This window comes from Nipponia nippon, unplaced genomic scaffold (genome assembly GCF_047370975.1).
Source record: "Nipponia nippon isolate SJK-2023a ecotype South Korea unplaced genomic scaffold, ASM4737097v1 scaffold_22, whole genome shotgun sequence".
Taxonomy (NCBI): domain Eukaryota; kingdom Metazoa; phylum Chordata; class Aves; order Pelecaniformes; family Threskiornithidae; genus Nipponia; species Nipponia nippon.
Window position 1 is genome coordinate 1,509,317 of NW_028262339.1, and position 21,458 is coordinate 1,530,774.

Below are 21,458 nucleotides of genomic sequence, written 5' to 3' on the forward strand. Positions count from 1 at the left end.
CTTGGGAAGACAAACGCCATCACTCCGAACGTCCCCCCCTTCCTTCTTCTTCCTCCAGCTTTATATGCTGAGCATGATGTCATATGGTATGGCATAGCCCTTTGGCCAGTCTGGGTCAGCCCCCCCTGGCTGTGCTCCCTCCCAGCCAGCCTGTGTCCCCTCCGAGACTAAACCCGTTGGCTTTTCGTTCCCAGGAACTTCATGCCCCATCAGCGCGCTACGTGTGGCAAGCCAGCACCGCTTTGCCGCAAACCCCTTCTTGAGCACCCTTTCTACTGTTCCCGAGGCGCGAAGCCGGTCACTGGCTCCTCCAACATTGCTTATGATCGCTTCTGTCAGCTCGTTGCGTATTTTCCCCCAATTTGGGGTGTCCAAAAACTTCTGTGGGAGCGCCGAGCACTCCCCGGCGTAGCATCCATTGGATGCAGTCGCCTGTGGGCCTTTTCCTTATCGCCCCATCCTCGCCCACCTCCGTCGCTACCGACTTTAGTACCTTTACGAGTTCTGCGAGCTCCATCGCTGCTACCTGCAGCCGGTCACGTCGGGGTCACCACTATGTAGCGTTCGTTACATATCAAGGTTATACCGGCGGATCTCCAGCCGACCCGGGCTGGGGAAGGAACAGTCAGCACACACAGTGTGGGTGTTCAGCTTCAATGTTTATTGCGCAGTAGTTTACCTTTATACTCCCAGCAGTAGGCGTGCTATGTTATAAGGGGCGGAGACAAGGGAGGGTCGACCCTTAACTCTTTCCGTACAGTGCGTGATCTTCCGGTCGCCAGCCCTTATCTTTACTACACCTTGTGCTCCAGATTCCCTTACCAACTGTCCCAAGGCCCTGAAGTCTCTTTTGATTGCCCTTGGACTATGTGTTGCGGCTTCATCACCACCCACATGGAAGAGCAATAATGGGTAATAGTCTGAGGGCTGTACCAGGTAATTTTCAGTCCAGCCCCACTGCCCTTTCTTTAGGTTGTTTTTCTTCATTGCAGAAAATTGGTAGCCTGGACTTAATCTGAATTTAGAGCTGGGCAAATTTTTTCCTGAAAACTAGGCATTTATTGAAACTATTTTTTAATAATTAAACATTTTTATACAAAAAGCATCTCCATTCTACATGTATATGAATCCCTGCTTACTATGGCTGGAGGAGGAGAATATGACAAAGTGTTTTTAGAGACAAAATAAAAAATAAAGTACTATTAAAAACACCCCTAATTTTTTTTTACTTTTGTTTCCCTTATTTTTCTTTCAGGTTGGGGAACAGCCAAAGGGACTCTTCTTTTTTCTCCTCATCCTTTCCTATTATTTCCTAAATGCAAAAATATACAGTTTGGGAAAATAAAGGGAAAAATATTTTTTAAGCATCCCCTTACTAAATCCAAATTTCCTGTAAGAGAAACTGTGAATCTGGGGATTCTTTTGCACACATGTTTTTGAATGAAGTCCTGATTTTTCTAACTACTTCTGCTTAGCATGAACAGCAAAACAGAAAATAAAACCTGACGTATTTATACATGCTGAAGTTAACCAGAGTTGTCTGACAGTATGGTCAAATATAACTATATCTTTTGCTTAAGGTGCAACTGTGTTTTGCCAGTCAAATGAATGAAGTTACTCAGCGTGCACACACATCTGCGGAAGTTTTGAAATTAGTATGAGCTTTAAAAATTATTCTCATGCTATGACCCTCTTTCCAGCTGCTTGCCTGTATGCTTCCTGGATCTCTGTGTATCCCTTCCCTTTTATACCCGTGCCCACAATTTTGGTATAGTCCACTGATCCACAGTCCTTTGTGTACAGAGCACTGAATCACAGTGGCTTTCGGATTTAATGAATAACTCTCTTGAAATAGGAAGCACTTCTGTTTTAACGAGCTGCCTCACATAGCATCCCACATGGAGGGAACAACAAACTGGTATGACAGGGTAAATGCAGTTAATTACCAGTAGCAGTTAATTTGGTAATACTATTTTGTCCTCCTGAGTTTAATGGTGTTAGGGAGGTGCTCATCTCTTCTCCCTGGTATCCAGTGACAGGACATGTGGGAATGGATCAAAGCTGCATCAGGGGAGGTTCAGACTTGACATTAGGAAGCGTTTCTTTACCGAGAGGGTGGTCAAACCCTGGAACAGGCTTCCTAGAGAGGTGCTCGATGCCCTATGCCTGTCAGTGTTTAAGAGGCGTTTGGACGATGCCCTTAATAACATGCTTTAACTTTTGGTCAGCCCTGAAGTGGTTCAGGCAGTTGGACTGGATGATCATTGTAGGTCCCTTCCAACTGAAATAGTGTATTCTATTCTATACACCATCACGATAAATCTTGTCATGTTTCGTATGGAGGACAGAAATTACTAAGTCCCATTACATGAAAGGAAACCCTTTTCCTCCATGCCCTTATGCACATACATGCATAACCACACATGCACAGAGAGCACAGTCAGAGCACACTGCTGTAATTTGCTCTCATTTATTCCAATACCAACTCGCACGAGCAGGGATTTTTCCTTCTGTGCACTGGCTGGAGGGTATTGCTGTATTCTCATTAAAAAGATTAGAGATGACCACAGAGATATGACCTGGTGAGCCTACATTCATTTCACTAATGGCAAGTGGGGATTTTATAGGGTGGTAGATGAGTGATTCAACTAGCTCAATTCACAGGGTCCTTCCACTACATGTCAGATTGGAGACTGCAGATTCTGCAATGATTCTGTGTTTCTATGTATTTAATAACCACAACTGACTATAGAGGGAAGAGGATCAGAAGGCAGTAACATGATTAATATGGAAAACTACGGAAGGGTTAATATAGCTAATGAAATAAATTGTACAGTAGGGCTCCTTTGAAATTAAAATGACCTGCAAAACAAGACAACAGAACACATTTCTAATGTGCTGCATACTACGATGGTCTTTGGTGTTTACCCACCTAACTTAAGGAGCAGAATTTGCTCATTCTGGCAGAGGTCCATGAAGCCTGTTATCTGCTTTGCAAACTCCACCGCGTACTGGATAGCATGAGTGATCTGAATGGCACACTGCTGCCACAGAGCTTCTCTGGTCTTCTGGTGAAACATACATGGAAAAATAAAGAAAGAGGATTTATTAGAGCATTAAGGACTTCAGGTGGCCTTGCAGAAAAGCAGAGTCCTTAGATTTTACCCCAGGCAGATGTAGTGGCATTTCTGCTTTTTAAAGGTGCCTGACAGTTTTCATTAGAAGGCTGTTTTCACAAGTTGTTTGCCCCAGTGATCTGAACTCTGGCATTGCCTCTTCAAAGGGGAGACTATACTGTCTAATGTTAAAATGTGATTTTAATGTCGGCTTTTGCGTAGGATATACAAACAGTGACACAAAAAATGTAAATATCCCAGAATACTGTTAGAGAGGAAATGGAGCAATGCTATTAAATCATCCAACAGAAAATTTCTGCTAGTTTGAAACTTAAAAAAAATCATTAAAGTATCATTATGGTCTGAACACTGATTACACCAAATTTATGCCTCCTTGATAACTATTTTTCTTGTGCATATGTGTGCACATGCACATTGATGCTGTTAAGTTGCATGCCATAGCTCTACAAACTAGGGTGTGTTTTTATTCCTACTAGTATTGCATAGCTACAAAACTTTTAAAGAACAAGCTGGACTCTCTTCTGTCTTTTGCATTAACTAATGTGCCAACTAAAATCTGACTGCAGAACCATTGTTAATGATGCAAGTGAAAGAGGCACAAAGAACACAGCTTGATTTCTGTTGACTGGTCTATGTCTGAAGAGCTGCTAGTGAGAAACATTCTGAACCAACTTGACCTGAGAATTGCAGCAGTGGAATAAAAATGTAGTTTAATGAGATAATTTTTCCAGTCACTTTTGAACAACTTCACTTTAAGGAGTATTTTGAATTCATCATTATGTATTGTCTGTAAGTGACTGATATTTACTTTGTTTGCAGTTAAAATATTTGTTATTCACATAAAAAGCAGGTATGTTTCAAACAGTTTTCAAAATTATAATGAAACAAAATTATATCATCTTGTCTTCTGAAAATTCTTCCAACAGAAAGGGTCCAATCCTGATCACATGAAAGTCAACTGAAGTTCTGCAAAAAGTTTAGACCTATGGCAACAGGCAATGAGTGGAAAGCTGGATTCTATAACCATTACTGAACCTTGGCATAAACAAATATCCCAAAATGCTGGAAAGTCATTGCTCCTTTTCATGAAATGTCACTCCTTTGTTTTCAGTAACCAGGCTCCTTCAAGACATTTAAAAGCCTATTTTCTGCCTCTTGGATAAGAAACTCATCAGTGTGTCCTTGCCAAAGAAGTTATACTGATAACAACTTCAAACAACGGGAAGGAGAAGAAAAAGCATATTGCAGGATTGTACCTTGCTCTGGTAAACTTTAATTTCTTCATATGTATGGGTCTGCCATGCTAGCTGGTATAGTTCCACCATTGTACATTGACATGTCTCCAAATGAGATTTAATGATATTCTGTACAATTCGATATGAGAAAAGAAGAATAAAAAACAGCTCACAGGAAACATCCCAGGGAACAGTGATTTGCAATAGCAAAATGCTGAAAACATTAAAGTTGTTTGAAAAATGTAGATTTTTTTTCAAAAAAGCTTTTCTTTCCAATGGTATCTTTCTCATGTTTTTAATATCTGAAAACATCTGTTGCAAAATGTTTTAGGATTCAACCCAAAGCCAAAGAATGCTTGACAATTAGTGGATCTGCACATGAAAATAACAACGTGTCTTGTGAAACTGTTCAGATTCCTTAATTTTGGAAGTAATTTTTTTTTCTGTTTTTAAATAAACATGGTTTTGAGACCTTGGTTACTTGATCACTTTAGTATGCCCCAAGCCTGTGCAGCCCTGGCTGTTCAATCCTGACTTGGGCATTTGCAAGACCCAGATTCAGATCAGAGAAAAAGGAAACTAGGCTCTTTTTTTTTTTTTTTTTCATTAGTTTTCATCTGGATCAGTTTCTGATTTAGCTCAGTTAACATGAACACAGAAGCTGGTACTAGCAAGGGGTGAAACATGAACACATTAGCATTGGAAGTTGAAATCTCTTGATAAATCATGCTATAGGAAATGTGATGATTTCTTATTTCATAGCTTTGAGACCTTTCGTAGCTTTGAGACCTGCCTGAATAACCTAGTGGCCTTCTATGATGGAGTAACTGCATCAGTGGATGAGGGAAGAGCTATGGATGTCACCTATCTGGACTTCTGTAAGGCCTTTGACACGGTCCCCCACAATATCCTCCTCTCTAAATTGGAAGGATATGGATTTCATGGGCGGACTGTTCGGTGGATAGCTAATTGGCTGGATGGTCACATCCAGAGGGTAGTGGTCAATGGCTCAATGTCCAGATGGAGAACAGTGATGAGTGGTGTCCCTCTGGCATCCGTACTGGGGCCAGTGCTGTTCAATATCTTCATCAGTGACATAGACAGCAGGAACGAGTGCACCCTCAGCAAGTTTGCAGATGACACCAAGCTGAGCGGTGCAGTCGACACGCCTGAGGGACGGGATGCCATCCAGAGGGACCTGGACAGGCTGGAGAAGTGGGCTCATGTGAACCTCATGAGGTTCAACAAGGCCAAGTGCAAGGTCCTGCACCTGGGTCGGGGCAATCCCCGGTATCAATACAGGCTGGGGGATGAAGGGATTGAGAGCAGCCCTGAGGAGAAGGACTTGGGGGTACTGATAGATGAAAAGCTGGACATGAGCCGGCAACATACTCTCACAGCCCAGAAAGCCAACCGTATCCTGGGCTGCGTCAAAAGAAGCGTGGCCATCAGGTCGAGGGTGGTGATTCTGCCCCTTTACTCTGCTCTGGTGAGACCCCACCTGGAGTACTGCATCCAGCTCTGGGGTCCTCAGCACAGGAAGGACATAGACCTGTTGGAGTGGGTGGAGGTGGTAGATGCCCCATCCCTGGAAACATTCAAGGACAGGCTGGATGGGGCTCTGAGCAACCTGATCTAGTTGTAGATGTCCCTGCCAATTGCAGGGGGGATGGACTAGATGACCTTTAAAGGTCCCTTCCGTCCCAAAACATTCTATGATTCTACGATTCTATGATTCTATATATTTAATGATGCTTAATGCTTTAGTCTGAAGATATTGCTTAAACTAAATACCTTTTAAATGAGGGAACAAGTGGAAGTCAGACAATTGAACTGAAACACTTGCAGCAGAACCTGCACATTGCAGAGAACACATTCTTCAAACAGCAAAGGACACTGACAATGCATTAGCCAAACCTAAGCATGGGAAATGGAAAGAACCAGGAATGTCAACATTTATTCATCCACATCCTCAACAATTTGCATAAAGCAGGTGGATCTGGTGCTTTGGAGCCTCAAAATATGACTGTTTCTTTGACCAAATGTTAATTGAATTTAAAAACACCAGTAAGAAGGAAAGCTGAAAAATGATTGTGAGCATGTACATGCTCCTTGTGATCACTGCTATAGGAGTGCTTTTTAAATGAGAGATGTCTACATTACTGTCATAGTTAATAGGCTGAGAGTCAGTGGAAGGGTGCTGAAAAAAAACACAAAAAATTTCCTGGTTTTTGTAGGAACAATAAAACCTGCCCAGTGCAATCTTTACAGGAATCACTTAACAGATCAGCACTATCTTTAGGTTTCCCAATGGAAGAACTGACTCAGGGGTAAAAATAGCTAAAAGTGTATATTAATGTGTACAGGGGTCTATCCATCATCCTTTCATGGAAGGATAGATGGAAATCATACCCCATGATGGTATGCTGCTTTATTTTGTACTAAAAAACTTACAGATAAATGGGCGTGTTAGAATAAAGGGATGATGAAGTTTAAACAGCTTTTTTTTTTAAGGATCAGCAAAGACTGATTAAAGAAATGCAAATAAAGAAAAACTTTATAAACACCAAATTTCAGATTTTGACCCCCAACATGTTCTATTTAAAGTACAATTTTAACAAAATCAGCTTTCTGGGAACATCCTGAACCACAGCAAACCTGACTGGAGAAGTTAAGCTCAATCTGTAGTTTTTGTCATTTATGTTACTGGAAGGACTTAACCAGATTGGAACTAAAGTATGTTCAGAGGAACATTTAAGCGTTGTGTCTAAAACACCAGTGAATTAAGTATGATTTTAACTTGTATTACACTTCCCCAGTCTGAACGGTGAGGGATTTTGTTCTCTCCACTGACTGATTGGTCTTTCTCTTTCTTGTGTTTCCTAGTCCGGTTCCTCTAACCTCACCATTTCTTGCACAAAGCTGGAACTATTAATATTATTGATATAAAGAAAATAAAAGTTGGCAATACTGCATAGACAGATTTTGAATCAGAAGATACTATGTATTTACCTTAGGACCAAATAGGGAGTGGCACTTCAGAAACTCTTCAGTGTTTTGTGGGGATGCAACAGCATGCCTTAGTACTCATTATATCATTAGCTTTACATTGATTTTTGTGTGTAATTTATAATCTGACAATATTCACAGTACAGCACTATTCCTGAGAAGATTACCATGATATATGGTGATATATGGGATATATTATATGGTATTTTACATATTTTGACTGCTACAAATGGTTACTTTCTAACTGTTTTTTGGATTGTCAATAAAATTAACACATTCTCTTAAGTTTGTCTCTAAGAAAATATTCATATCTTTTGAGAAAAGGAGGAATTTTTTTATACTTGCTTTAATGGCTTAGAATGGTACCCACTTTAGAGAAATATATTATCATGTTTTAGAAATATAAACTATAGATAAGATTGTTTTTAATACTTATTAACTTATCTTTTTAATTCATTTGTAAAATGGTCTGAAAATAAATCAAACAGCCCAAAAGATCACCAAAAAAATGTTCCTCATCTTTAATTTCAGTTAAAAGATGTCATTGATTTCATTAATTTAAAATGCTTAATCCAGTTGCTTATATTATTCAAATAGTCACAACCACAATTAGGATGGAATGTCTTAGGTGCTGCAAAACCCCCACATTTTTAGTGGAAAATTTCTGCTCTCCAAACCATGAATCTTATGCCAAAAGTAATTAAACTTTGCCTCACTGTGAGCAGAACTTTGATTGTATTCCTACTTGCAACACTTATCTCCACAATAAACATAAAGGGCAATATTTTAAATGGCATTTTCTGCAGTGTCTATAGTCTATGATCAAACTCCAATTAGGAACACTGCCAATGGTCATCACTAGTAACATTATTGTGGTTTTATTAGTAGACCTGCATTTGACATATGAATTGACTTAATTGAAAGAAGTCAAATTCCTTTCAGAAATATTCAAAAAGCTTTATGATTTGCAGGAAAATCCAGTCTAAGATATACTTTTAGGCTATCTATCTACTGCATCTTTCAAATAATTTTAGATAAATGACTTGATTGTATAAATCTAAAGTATATTTAGTTAAAAAGGTACATTGCATCCTGCTTATCGAACTCCTATAATTTGTGTTAAATGTATTTAAGGAGGACTACCAGAACCAACATGAGACTAATCCAAAGCTCATTGCAGTTTCTCACTAGATGGCAACATTGCTCCACTGAAATATAGCTGTAAGGCTTCTTTCTACTATAACTGTACACACTTGACCTGCAAAATTTGTCTATTGATCACCTTTGTAGGATGGATATTAAACTATGGCTTAGGAAAAGAAAAGAGGCAAATAAACATTACTGAGCAGGACTACAGTCACAGAACCATCAGTTCTGTTTTACTGCATAGTGGGCCATGGCCTCAAAAAGATGTTACAGAAAAAAAGATAAGATCAGCATAGCTGCTGTTAATGTCACCTTAGGTATGGATTTTAATTTAGAGAAAGGTTCATTGCATTTTCGAGTCAGTTGGTCCCTACAGTGCCCTTCAAAGAACATCTAGCTGATCAATACTAACACTTGATTTGGCATAGATAACAAATCCTGGAGAGATGGGGAAGAGAGTTGAAGAAAAAACACATATCACCTAGAGAAATGCTTTCTAGGCACAGCATAATTTCTAAGAGACCAGTCAGAAGCTGGTATGTATATTGCATGCACAACATACAGTGGTGGACATCCCTGAACAGTACAGGCATGGAGGAATGAACTCATTTCTTCAAAAGTTAATGGGAGGATATGTACTGAAAGGAGAAAGGTGTGGGACTGGCTTTCAAATATATCCTCAGTAGAGGAGTCGAGAACATTTCCAGGTGAAGATCTCCTCTCAAGATGGCATATTGAATGAACTGAATGCTAAGCTCCTGCATGTATAATATTGCAGCAATGGAAATAAATACAGTACATAAAGTCGTTTTCACTTAAGGTCCTGAGATGAGTGTATGAGCGCAGCTAAATTAAGGCTTCCATTATGCACAAGAGACTATTTGCAGTTACCAAGGGGGCTTTTCTTTTAAATAATCATCCTGAGATGGTCTTTAAAATGTTTTGCAGATTTTGCTTTACTTTTATTTTCCAGTCAAAGGCAGGGTCAAGAAAGCTGTGTGTTACAGTGGATTTGAGGACTAGGGTGGTGATGCCTCCTCCAGTTCTCACCACATGGCTGCCCTAGTGATCTCCAGCCGACATTAAGATACACGCAGCACAGCAGGGTCAGAGGGGTGTGGGGAAATGGAACATGAAACCTGAGCATATCAACCTTACTTGCTATTTAATTTTCAATTTTGGTAAGAAATTTTAAGCACTCTCAGCCATTGGGTACCTCTGCTTTCAAATAGCGCTGATGGTGAAGAAATGCCATGCAAATATACATAAACAGCATTTTTTTTCTGTGTAATTACAGGAGCTTTGGCTGTGATCCCTGTATTCTCTACAGGCACCTTATTGACTACCTAAATACATATAGATACAGGTCACTCTTCAATTTGACTTGGAGTGAACCCTGAACCAGTCTGTTCTCCCCACAACAACATTCACTATGTTGTGGTTTAACCCAGCAGGCAGCTAAACACCACACAGCCATTTGCTCACTCCCCCCTTCAGTGGGAATGGGGGAGACAATCGGAAAAAAGGTAAAACTCATGGGTTGAGATAAAGACAATTTAATAGGATAGAAAAGGAAGGGAAAATAATAATAATGATAAAAGAATATTCAAAACAAGTGATGCAAAATTGCTCACCACCTGTTGACCAATACCCAGCCAGTTCCTGAGCAGTGGCCCCACCCCCCCCCAGCCAATTCCCCGCATTTTTATTGTTCTGCATGATGTCTGTCCTGGTTTCAGCTGGGATAGAGTTAATTTTCTTCCTAGTAGCTGGTAGAGTGCTGTGTTTTGGATTTAGGATGAGAATAATGTTGGTAACACACTGATGTTTTAGTTGTTGCTAAGTAGTGCTTACACTAGTCAAGGACTTTTCAGCTTCCCATGCTCTGCCAGGTGCACAAGAAGCTGGAAGAGGGCACAGCCAGGACAGCTGACCCAGACTGGCCAAAGGGCTATTCCATACCATATGATGTCATGCTCAGTATATAAACTGGGGGGAGTTGGCCAGGGATCACTGTTTGGGGACATGCTGGGCATCAGTCAGCGGGTGGTGAGCAATTGCATTGTGCATCACTTGCTTTGTATATTATTATCACTACTACTATTTTACTTTATTTTATTTCAATTATTAAACTGTTCTTGTTTCAACCCATGAGTTTTCTTACTTTTACTCTTCCGATTCTCTCATCCATCCCACTGGGGGGGTGGGGGGAGTGAGCAAGCAGCTGTGTGGTGCTTAGTTGCTGGCTGGGGTTAAACCACGACAGTCCTATCCACCCCTTATTCTATACCATCTACGTCATGCCCTCGGCATATATAAAGTATATAATAATAGAGAAGAGGTAGAGGAAAAAGAGAAGTGAGGATGAGCAAAATTGCAGGCTTCTTTGCTGGTCACCCTAACAGAGGAAAGAGGAAGCGTACAGGGAGGATTTAGATGTAAGGGTTGTGGAGGTAGCAGCGGAGGATGCTGTGAAACCCCCCTAAGAATGAATCAGTGTGCCTACTGTAAACAGGAAGGTCACTGGAAGAATGTCCACGTCTTTTGAAGAATCGAGAGAAAGAAACAGGGGAAGTTGTTGGGGTAATGGCGGAGATTGGATTGGACTGAGGGGGACTGGGGGAATCTATTAAAGCTTCCCCAGCTGATCCTCGGTTTCCAGTTAAGCTGGGAAATGAATTAATTGATTTTCTGATTGATAGCGGGGCCACCCATTCTGTAATAACTAGTTGTAAGGGACCTTTAAGGAAGATCTTTCTGAAGATTCTGTCCAACTACATATTCTCCCAGAGAATGCATGGAGAGCCCAGATATGTTTGCTAACTGAGAAGAATCCTGAGGAAGGAGGAGACATTCCAAACAAGGTACTAGAAGCGGTAATACCCATAGTATGGTCATCGGGAACACCAGGACAAGCCAAGAATGTGACTCCAGTAAAGATCGAGCTAAAACCAGGAGCCCAGCTGGTAAGAAAGAAACAGTACCCTAGTAAATTGGAGGCCCAGAAGGGATTAGAATCAGTGATAAATTCCTTTTTAGAGCATGGAAAATTAAGGGAATGCCAGTCAATTTAATACTCCAATTTTGCCTGTAAAGTAGCCTCATTCTCAGGAATATAGATTGGTACAGGATTTACGAGAAGTTAATGTGAGAACAATAGACGTGCACCCCATGGTTCCAAATCCGTATACCCTCCTCGCCTCAATTCCTGACAGGAATACTTATTTTACAGTGCTGGACTCGAAGGATGCTTTCTTTTGCATACCTGTGGATGAACAAAGTCAGACTATTTTTGCCATTGAATGGGAAAACCCAACTACAGGATGGAAGATGCAACTCTGTTGGACCGTCCTTCCCCAAGGGTTCAAAAATAGCCCCACATTGTTTGGTAATGCATTGACGAAAGAACTAGAACAGTGGCACAGTGAGTATGATACCGTAACACTGTTACAGTATGTAGATGACTTATTGATTGGTTCTGATACCTATGAGGAGTGTTTGGAAGCCACAATTAGCTTACTCAATTTTCTGGGTCTAGCAGGCTACCAAGTTTCTAAAAAGAAGGCCCAGATTGGAAAAGAGAGAGTCCAATATATGGGATCTGAAGTTACAAAAGGACAAAGAGAATTAAGTGCTGAAAGAAAAGAGGCCATTTGCAGAATTGCTGTACCTACTTCAAAGAAACATTTTTAGGGATGGCTGGGTGGTGTTGGCTATGGATCCCTAATTTTGGACTGATTGCCAAGCCATTATATGCTGCCACCAAAGGAACTGAGGGGATTTTAGAATGGACAATAGAATGCCGTAAAAGCTTTGATGAAATTAAAAGAAAATTGATGGAAGCCCCTGCCTTGGGGCTCCCGAATTTGAGGAAACCCTTTCAATTATATGTACACAAAAAGCAACAAGTAGCATTGGGAGTGGTGACACAGAAATTGTGGAGCTGGAAGAGACCAGTGGGATACTTTTCCAAACAATTGGATGAAGTCAGTAAAGGTTGGCCCGCCTGCTTGAGAGCAGTGGCAGCGACCGTAACCTTAATTGAAGAATCTCGAAAACTGACACTGGGTCAACTGATTACTGTGTTTGTACCCCATGCTGTATCGTCTCTCCTTGAAAATAAGGGACACCACTGGATTTCCCCGAATAGGTTAGCAAAATATCAAGCTGTGTTACCAGAACAAGATGATATTACGTTTTCTCTGCCCTCCACCTTGAATCCTGCCACTCTACTTCCAATCTCTGAGTCTGATGAACTGCAACATGATTGTCTAACCACTATTGAACAAGTATATTCCAGCAGACCAGATCTACAGGATGAACCCCTGCCTGACCCATAAGCAGAGCTTTTCACCGACGGTAGCAGCTACATGTTGGAAGGAAGATGAAGAGCTGGATACACAGTGGTAACAAACACCCAAACATTAGAAACCAGAGCATTACTTGGTAATACATCCGCTCAAAAGGCAGAATTGATAGTGCTGACTCGAGCTCTAGAGCCGAGTCATGGGAAAAGAGTCAATATATATACTGTTTCCAAATATGCATTTGGAGTGGTTCATGCACACAGGGCAATTTGGAAAGAAAGAAGACTATTAAACTCACAAGGGACTCCAATAAAATATGGGGCAGAGATTATGAAACTGTTACAAGCAGTTCTTCAACCAAAAGAGGTTGCAATAATGCATTGTAAAGCCCACCAAAAAGGAGATAGCGGAGTTGTAAAAGGCAATCGAAAAGCTGATCTGTTAGCTAAAGAGGCAGCCCTGAAGGAGCCAACTCTAGAAGGAGCCTCCATTCCAGGATCTCATTTAAAACTATCACCACCAAAATACACTCAAAAAGAAAACCAATTGGCGAAACAATTGGATTGTTCCAAAAATTATCAAGGCTGGTGGGAAATGCCACTGAAACAACTATTGGTTCCTGAGAAAATGCTGGAAATTCTGCTTAAAAGGATACACCAAGAGATGCATACAGGAGCAGATGCCCTGGTATTAACTGCTAAAAGAGATATTTTTGGGCCCAAAATGCAGAATATAGCAGATATCATAGTGAAGAAATGTACTGTTTGTTGTAGTAATAATCCAAAAATCAGAAAGAAGATTATGGGCGACTTGTAAAACAAGGAATGACTCCTGGGGAATACTGGCAAATAGATTTTTCGGAATTACCTAGATGTAACCTATATAAATATTTATTGGTATTAGCAGACACTTTCTCTGGTTGGCCAGAGTCTTTCCCTTGTCGTACCAACAAAGCTAGAGAGGTAATTAGGATCTTGTTAAAAGAAATTATACCTGGATTTGGTATTCCAGAGGGTATTTCCGCTGATAGTGGGCCTCATTTTATTGCAGAAGTAGTTCAGGAAATTTCCAGGTTTTTGCAGATCAAATGGGAACTACACACTCCCTGGAGGCCCCAGTCTAGTGGGAAAGTAGAAAGAATGAATCAGACTCTTAAAAGACAAGTTTCTAAACTTTGTCAGGAAGCACACCTTAACTGGACAGAAGCCTTACCTTTAGCTCTTCTACGAATTCGAATAACCCCTTGTTGTGGTTTAACCCCAGCTAGCAACTAAGCACCACGCAGCCGCTCGCTTACTCCCCCACCGGTGGGATGGGGGAGAGAATCAGAAGGGCAAAAGGGGAAAAACTCGTGGGTTGAGAGAAGAACAGTTTAATAACTAAAGTAAAATAAAAATAGAACAGTAGTAATAGTAATAATAGCAATAATAATAAAAACAAGTAATAATAGTACAATAGTAATACAAAGCAAGCGATACACTCTACATTTGTGCACCACCCGCCGACCGATGCCCAGCCCGTCCACCCAAGCAGCGATCGTTGCCCCTCCCCCGGCCAACTCCCCCCGCTCATATACTGAGCATGACGTCATGTGGTATGGAATAGCCCCTTGGCCAGTCTGGGTCAGCTGTCCTGGCTGTGCCCCCTCCCATCTTCTTGTGCACCCTGCAGAGCATGGGAAGCTGAAAAGTCCTTGACCAGTGTGAGCACCACTTAGCACTACTTAGCAAGAACAAAGCATCAGTGTATCATCGACATTGTTCTCATCCTAAACCCAAAACACAGCCCCATACCGGCTACCAAGAAGAAAATTAACTCTATCCCAGCTGAAACCAGGACAGTAACCACCCCTTATTCCATAACATTTACGTAATGCCCAGGTCCCACATTATCCAACATATCCTCATTAACGACCACCCCCTTCCTTTCCTTTGATACAATACACGAGTATCATTCCCTTAGTCTATATGCTATCTCTCTAGAACATTTGTTGAGTTCATTTAGTTTATGACTTTGGGATTCATCTGTCATAACGGTCTTTCTGGGCAGGAGAGGTAGTACGTGGTGTTGGATTGTAGCATGCTGAAGCCAGTTCTAGTTCTATCACCTCTGCACTTTGCTTGGTTTCCTCAGAGTTCATTCATTCTTCATTAATTTGGGTGATTCTTACTATATGCTGTTGATATGGCACATAGTAATCACAGAAGTGATGACATCCAGTATTATATAGCAACAAACGTTATATAATTCAGTTCATTGGCTATTTTCACCCAAAATCAAGTCTCCTTGAAGTACACATCAGACTTCCCCATCCTCCCGCATCACCCACCAAGTGCACCCAGGTCCCTGAGCAAAAGCAATCCCACAAATGGGTTTACCTTTGCCCGAGGTGGGAGTAACCCAGACTGTCTTCCCCATCATATTTTTTATGTGCACTACAGGGACTTTATCTCCCTCTAGAGTGCGTAAAAGTCTTGATTGGGCAGGGCCAGCTCGATTGGCAGATCCCCTGGTGTTGACTAACCAGGTGGCCTTTGCTAAATGTGTATCCCAATGTCTGAATGTCCCACCACCCATTGCTCTCAGTGTAGTCTTTAACCGTCCATTGTATCGTTCTATTTTCCCGGAGGCTGGTGCATGATAGGGGATGTGATATACCCACTCAATGCCATGCTCTTTGGCCCAGGTGTCTATGAGGCTGTTTCGGAAATGAGTCCCGTTGTCTGACTCAATTCTTTCTGGGGTGCCATGTCGCCATAGGACTTGCTTTTCAAGACCCAGGATAGTGTTCTGGGCGGTGGCATGGGGCACAGGATATGTTTCCAGCCATCCGGTGGTTGCTTCCACCATGGTGAGCACATGGCGCTTGCCTTGGTGGGTTTGTGGGAGTGTGATCTAATCAATCTGCCAGGCCTCCCCGTATTTCAGCCATCGTCCTCCATACCAGAGAGGCTTGAACCGCTTGGCTCGCTTGATTGCCATAGTGCCATGGTCAAGTCCACCCCTCGATCACGAGCCCATCTAGATGTTGCATCTCTTCCTTGATGGCCTGAGGTGTCATGGGCCCACTGAGCTAGAAATAATTCTCCCTTAGGTTGCCAGTCCAGGTCCACCAGAGCTACTTAGCAGTCTTAGCAGCCTGATCCACCTGCTGGTTGTTGTGATGGTCTTCAGTGGCCTGACTCTTGGGCACATGAGCATCTATGTGATGTACTTTTACAACCAGGTTCTCTATCCAGGCAGCAATATCTTGCCACAATGTGGCAGCCCAGATGGGTTTGCCTCTGTGCTGCCAGTTGCTCTGCTTCCATTGCTGTAACCACCCCCACAGGGCATTTGCCACCGTCCATGAGTCAGTATAGAGATAGAGCACTGGCCACTTTTCTCGTTCAGCAATATCTAAAGCCAGCTGGATGGCTTTCACCTCTGCAAACTGACTCGATTCACCTTCTCCTTCAGCAGTTTCTGCCACCTGTCATACAGGACTCCATACAGCAGCTTTCCACCTCTGATGCTTTCCTACAACACAACAGGACCCATCCGTGAACAGGGCATATTGCTTCTCATTTTCTGGTAGTTTATTATACAGTGGGGCCTCCTCAGCACACATCACCTCCTCCTCTGGCGATATTCCAAAATCTTTGCCTTCTGGCCAATCCATGATCACTTCCAAGATTCCTGGGCGTCTGGGGTTTCCTCTTTGAGCCCGTTGTGTGATGAGTGCGACCCACTTACTCCATGTAGCATCAGTTGCATGATGTGTACAGGGGATCCTCCCTTTGAACATCCAGCCCAGCACTGGCAGTCGGGGTGCCAGGAGGAGCTGTGCTTCAGTACCAACCACTTCCGAAGCAGCTCGAACCCCTTCATAGGCTGCCAATACCTCTTTTTCAGTTGGAGTATAGCCAGCCTCAGATCCTCTGTATCCCTGACTCCAAAACCCTAGGGGTCGACCTCGAGTCTCCCCCGGTGCTTTCTGCCAGAGGCTCCAGGTAGGGCCATTCTCCCCGGCTGCAGTGTAGAGCACATTTTTTACATCTTGTCCTGCCCGGACTGGCCCAAGGGCTACTGCATGAACTATATCTCCTGTTTAATTTGTTCAAAGGCTTGTCGTTGCTCAGGGCCCCATTTGAAATCGTTCTTCCTGGTCCCTTGGTAGAGAGGGCTTATGATCAGACTGTAATTTGGAATACACATTCTCCAAAAACCCACAACACCCAAGAAAGCTTGCGTTTCTTTTTTGCTGGTTGGCGGAGACATGGCTGTTATTTTGATGATCACCTCCATTGGGATTGGACGACGCCCATCTTGCCATTTTATTCCTAAGAACTGGGTCTCCTGTGCAGGTTCCTTGACCTTACTTTGTTTTATGGCAAAGCCAGCCTCCAGAAGGATTTGGACTATTTTCTTCCCTTTCTCAAAAACTTCTGCTGCTGTGTTGCCCCACACAATGATGTCATTAATGTATTGCAGGTGTTCCGGAGCCCCACCCTGTTCCAATGTAGTCTGGATCAGTCCATGGCAAATGGTGGGGCTGTGTTTCCACCCCTGGGGCAGTCGATTCCAGGTGTACTGGACACCCCTCCAAGTGAAAGCAAACTGTGGCCTGTACTCTGCTGCCAAAGGGATTGAGAAAAACGCATTAGCGATGTCAATGGTGGCATACCACTTGGCTGCCTTTGACTCCAATTCGTATTGAAGTTCTAGCATGTCCCGCATGTCAGCACTCAGTGGCGGCGTGACTTCATTCAGGCCCCTATAGTCTACTGTTAGTCTCCACTCTCCATTAGACTTCCGCACTGGCCATAGGGGACTGTTAAAGGATGAGTGAGTCTTGCTGATCACTCCTTGGCTCTCCAGTCGACGAATCAACTTATGGATGGGAATCACGGAGTCTCGGTTGGTGCGATATTGCCGCCAGTGCACTGTTGTGGTAGCAATTGGCACCTGTTGTTCTTTGACCCTCAGCAACCCCACAACAGAAGGGTCCTTTGAGAGACCGGGCAGGGTAGACAGCTGTTTAATTTCCTCCGTCTCCAAGGCAGCTATACCAAAAGCCCACCAGTACCCTTTTGGGTCCTTGAAATGCCCTCTCCTGAGGTAGTCTATGCCAAGGATGCACAGAGCCTCTGGGCCAGTCACAATGGGATGCTTCTGCCACTCATTCTCGGTTAGGCTCACTTTGGCCTCCAATACAGTCAGCTGTTGGGATCCCCCTGTCACTCCAGAAATACAGATGGGTTCTGCCCCTTTATAGCTTGATGGCATTAAGGTACCCTGTGCACCGGTGTCCACTAAAGCCTTATACTCCTGTGGGTCTGATGTGCCAGGCCATCGAATCCACACAGCCCAGTAAACCCGGTTGTCCTTTTTCTCCACCTGTCTGGAGGCAGGGCCCCTCTAGTCTTGGTCATAGCATTCATTACTCACTTGTTATAAATCGAGTCAAAAATCCCTTTATTAGGATCGGAAACAAAATCAGCCCTTCTACCCTATCTGGGGAACTTCTTGCTGGAAACTGGAGCTGCAACTCTCCTGGGAGAACCACCTTTTGTGATTGTTTTTCCTTGCAACTCACATACCCGTGCCTCTAGGGTCGAGGTAGATTTTCCATCCCACTTCCTCATGTCTTCTCCGTGGTCACACAGATAAAACCACAGGGTGGCCCGTGGTGTGTATCCACTATATCCTCTCTCTTGAACAGAGGGACGCTTACTCCTGATGCCTGAGATACTGGTCCGTACAGGTGAGGAGTAGGACATATCCTCTTCGAGTTGCTGGACCTTCTGGGACAGTTTCTCCACAGCTGAGACGCAGGCCTGTAGGGAGGAAGAGAGACTTTCTTCGTATTGTCAGAGTTGGCCAGCCATTTCATCCACCGTTGGTCCCTCTTCATCTTTCCAGGTCATTACTGCCAATGAGTTTGCATACGATGATGGTGCGCTCCGTACAAACTTCCACCACATGGGTCGTGTGCACTGGACTTCATCTGGATCTTTGGGTAACTGCTCATTGTCCAGGTCATTATAAATCACTTCCAGCACAGCTAATTCCCTCAGGTACTGGATACCTCTCTCCATGGTGGTCCACTTGCCTGGGTGACATATAACATCTTCCTTGAAGGGATACCTTTCCTTCACGCCTGACGGGAGTCGCCTCCAGAGGCTGAGGGCTTTTGCCCCTTTTCCAATCGCTTTGTCAATGCCCCCTTCCCTAGAAAGGGATCCGAGCTGCTTGGCTTCCCTACCCTCTAATTCCAGGCTACTGGCCCCATTATCCCAGCATCGGAGCAGCCAGGTGACGATGTGCTCGCCTGGACGATGACTGAAATCTTTTCGCATATCTCGCAACTCACTCAGGGACAGGAATCGGGTGGTTGCCATCTCATTTGTGGGTTCTGCCTCTTCCTCCTCCTGTTCTTGTGGTGTCCCTCGCTCATCATCAGCCCTTACTAAACGAGTTGATTTCCTTGTGTATTTTTTCTTCTGTATAGGGGCAAATGATACTGGCACAGGTTGGTTCTCTGGTTCAGCTGCAGCACCTATTGCAGGGGCTGGCGCAGCCACAGTGCTTGTGGCAGGGGCTGGTGCAGCTACGGGGGCTGGTGCAGCTACGGGGGCTGGTGCAGCCATGGGGTCGTCATTTTGTCATCCGATCCAGAGACCTTCTCTTTCCCTTCAGGGTTCTGAATAGTGTTGAATAGGGCTCGGTAGGCATGGGCCAGGCCCCAGCACGTTGCAGCGATCTGTGTCTCTCTGGAGTTGCCAGGGTGACAACGTACATTTTCCAAATACTTTACTAGTTTTTCAGGATTCTGCACTTGTTCGGGGGTGAAGTTCCAAAACAGTGGAGGTGCCCATTGTCCTAGGTACTCCCCCATGCTCTCCCACACACCCTGCCACTCATAACTATCCAGCCTTGGAGGAGATCTCTGGATGATATTCTTAAGCTGCTTATTAACCTTAGATAAAACTGAAACAAAATTCCCAAGAACTACCAATGGATATATCTTAACTACCCAAGGATGCTCAAGATAATGAAAAGTTGTTGTAATGAAGGAGGAAACATCACAGAAGAAAGCAACAAAGGTTCCATTCTGTATTTCCTCCATAAAAAAAACTCTCAGAAGAAGGGGTATAATTGCTAATTGTCTCCATGAGGTGGTACCCGAAGTACAGTAATGGCTTCACTACAGAACCCAAATACCAGATAGCACTCAAGGTCAGTGTTTTAATAACCAATCTTCCAGGCAAAACATCGCTCATTACGGCAAAGCACAGCAAACTGAAAAAACCCACACCAATCTTCAACATGCACAGCAAAACCAAGAGCATGGTGCAGATCAGGTAGACTAGTAGCGAGAACGGATGAATCAATATTACGACCGATAACCGTTAACAGATTCTAATTCCTTAATACACTCTAGTTAATCTGTTATTATCTCAAACCCTTCGTGTCCCACGTTGGGCGCCAAAAAGGACTGTCGTGGTTTAACCCCAGCTAGCAACTAAGCACCACGCAGCCGCTCGCTTACTCCCCCACCGGTGGGATGGGGGAGAGAATCAGAAGGGCAAAAGGGGAAAAACTCGTGGGTTGAGAGAAGAACAGTTTAATAACTAAAGTAAAATAAAAATAGAACAGTAGTAATAGTAATAATAGCAATAATAATAAAAACAAGTAATAATAGTACAATAGTAATACAAAGCAAGCGATACACTCTACATTTGTGCACCACCCGCCGACCGATGCCCAGCCCGTCCACCCAAGCAGCGATCGTTGCCCCTCCCCCGGCCAACTCCCCCCGCTCATATACTGAGCATGACGTCATGTGGTATGGAATAGCCCCTTGGCCAGTCTGGGTCAGCTGTCCTGGCTGTGCCCCCTCCCATCTTCTTGTGCACCCTGCAGAGCATGGGAAGCTGAAAAGTCCTTGACCAGTGTGAGCACCACTTAGCACTACTTAGCAAGAACAAAGCATCAGTGTATCATCGACATTGTTCTCATCCTAAACCCAAAACACAGCCCCATACCAGCTACCAAGAAGAAAATTAACTCTATCCCAGCTGAAACCAGGACACCCCTAGGTTTTAAGGAAGGGGTAAGCCCCTTTGAGATCGTATATGGGAAAGCATACCGCACAAACCTTCTAAGCATTAAGGGAGACCAAATGAATATAAGAGGACAGGCCGCAATTAAGGAATGTTTGATTTCTCTTTTGCAGACTTTGTCTTCACTACACAGGTGTCTAAATCAAAAGAGTTCTGTTCCCTTGGACACACCGGTTCACCCATTCCAGCCAGGAGACACGGTCTATGTACGAACCTGGAAAGACGAACCATTGAAGGAGAGGTGGAAAGGACCTTATACCGTGCTATTGAAAACTTATACTGCAGTCAAGGTAGAGGGAATTTATTCCTGGATTCATTAGACACGAGTGAAAAGAGCACCGAGGCCTTATCAAGATAAATTGACTTTCACACCGACTTTGACTAGAAACCTTCAATAAATTGCACCTGGAAAACAGGACTGGCCTATGTAGACATCGAGTGCCCATAGTTATAACCCCCCCCCCCCCCCCTTAGCGTTGTTAATCTAACTTTACTGAGATGAAAGTTATAAATGTT

General features: G+C 43.4%; 1 protein-coding gene across 1 annotated transcript in view; it reads left to right on the forward strand.

Annotated features, from left to right (window-relative positions):
- Nucleotides 1-11,417: 11,417 nt before the first annotated feature.
- Nucleotides 11,418-21,458, forward strand: part of LOC104014014 (nuclear receptor ROR-beta-like) — a 44,066-nt gene continuing 34,025 nt past the window's right edge. Inside the window, exon 1 of the mRNA XM_087760269.1 lies at nt 11,418-11,493. Coding sequence (XP_087616395.1) covers nt 11,418-11,493 — 76 coding nt within the window. The remainder of the gene's footprint in view (nt 11,494-21,458) is intronic.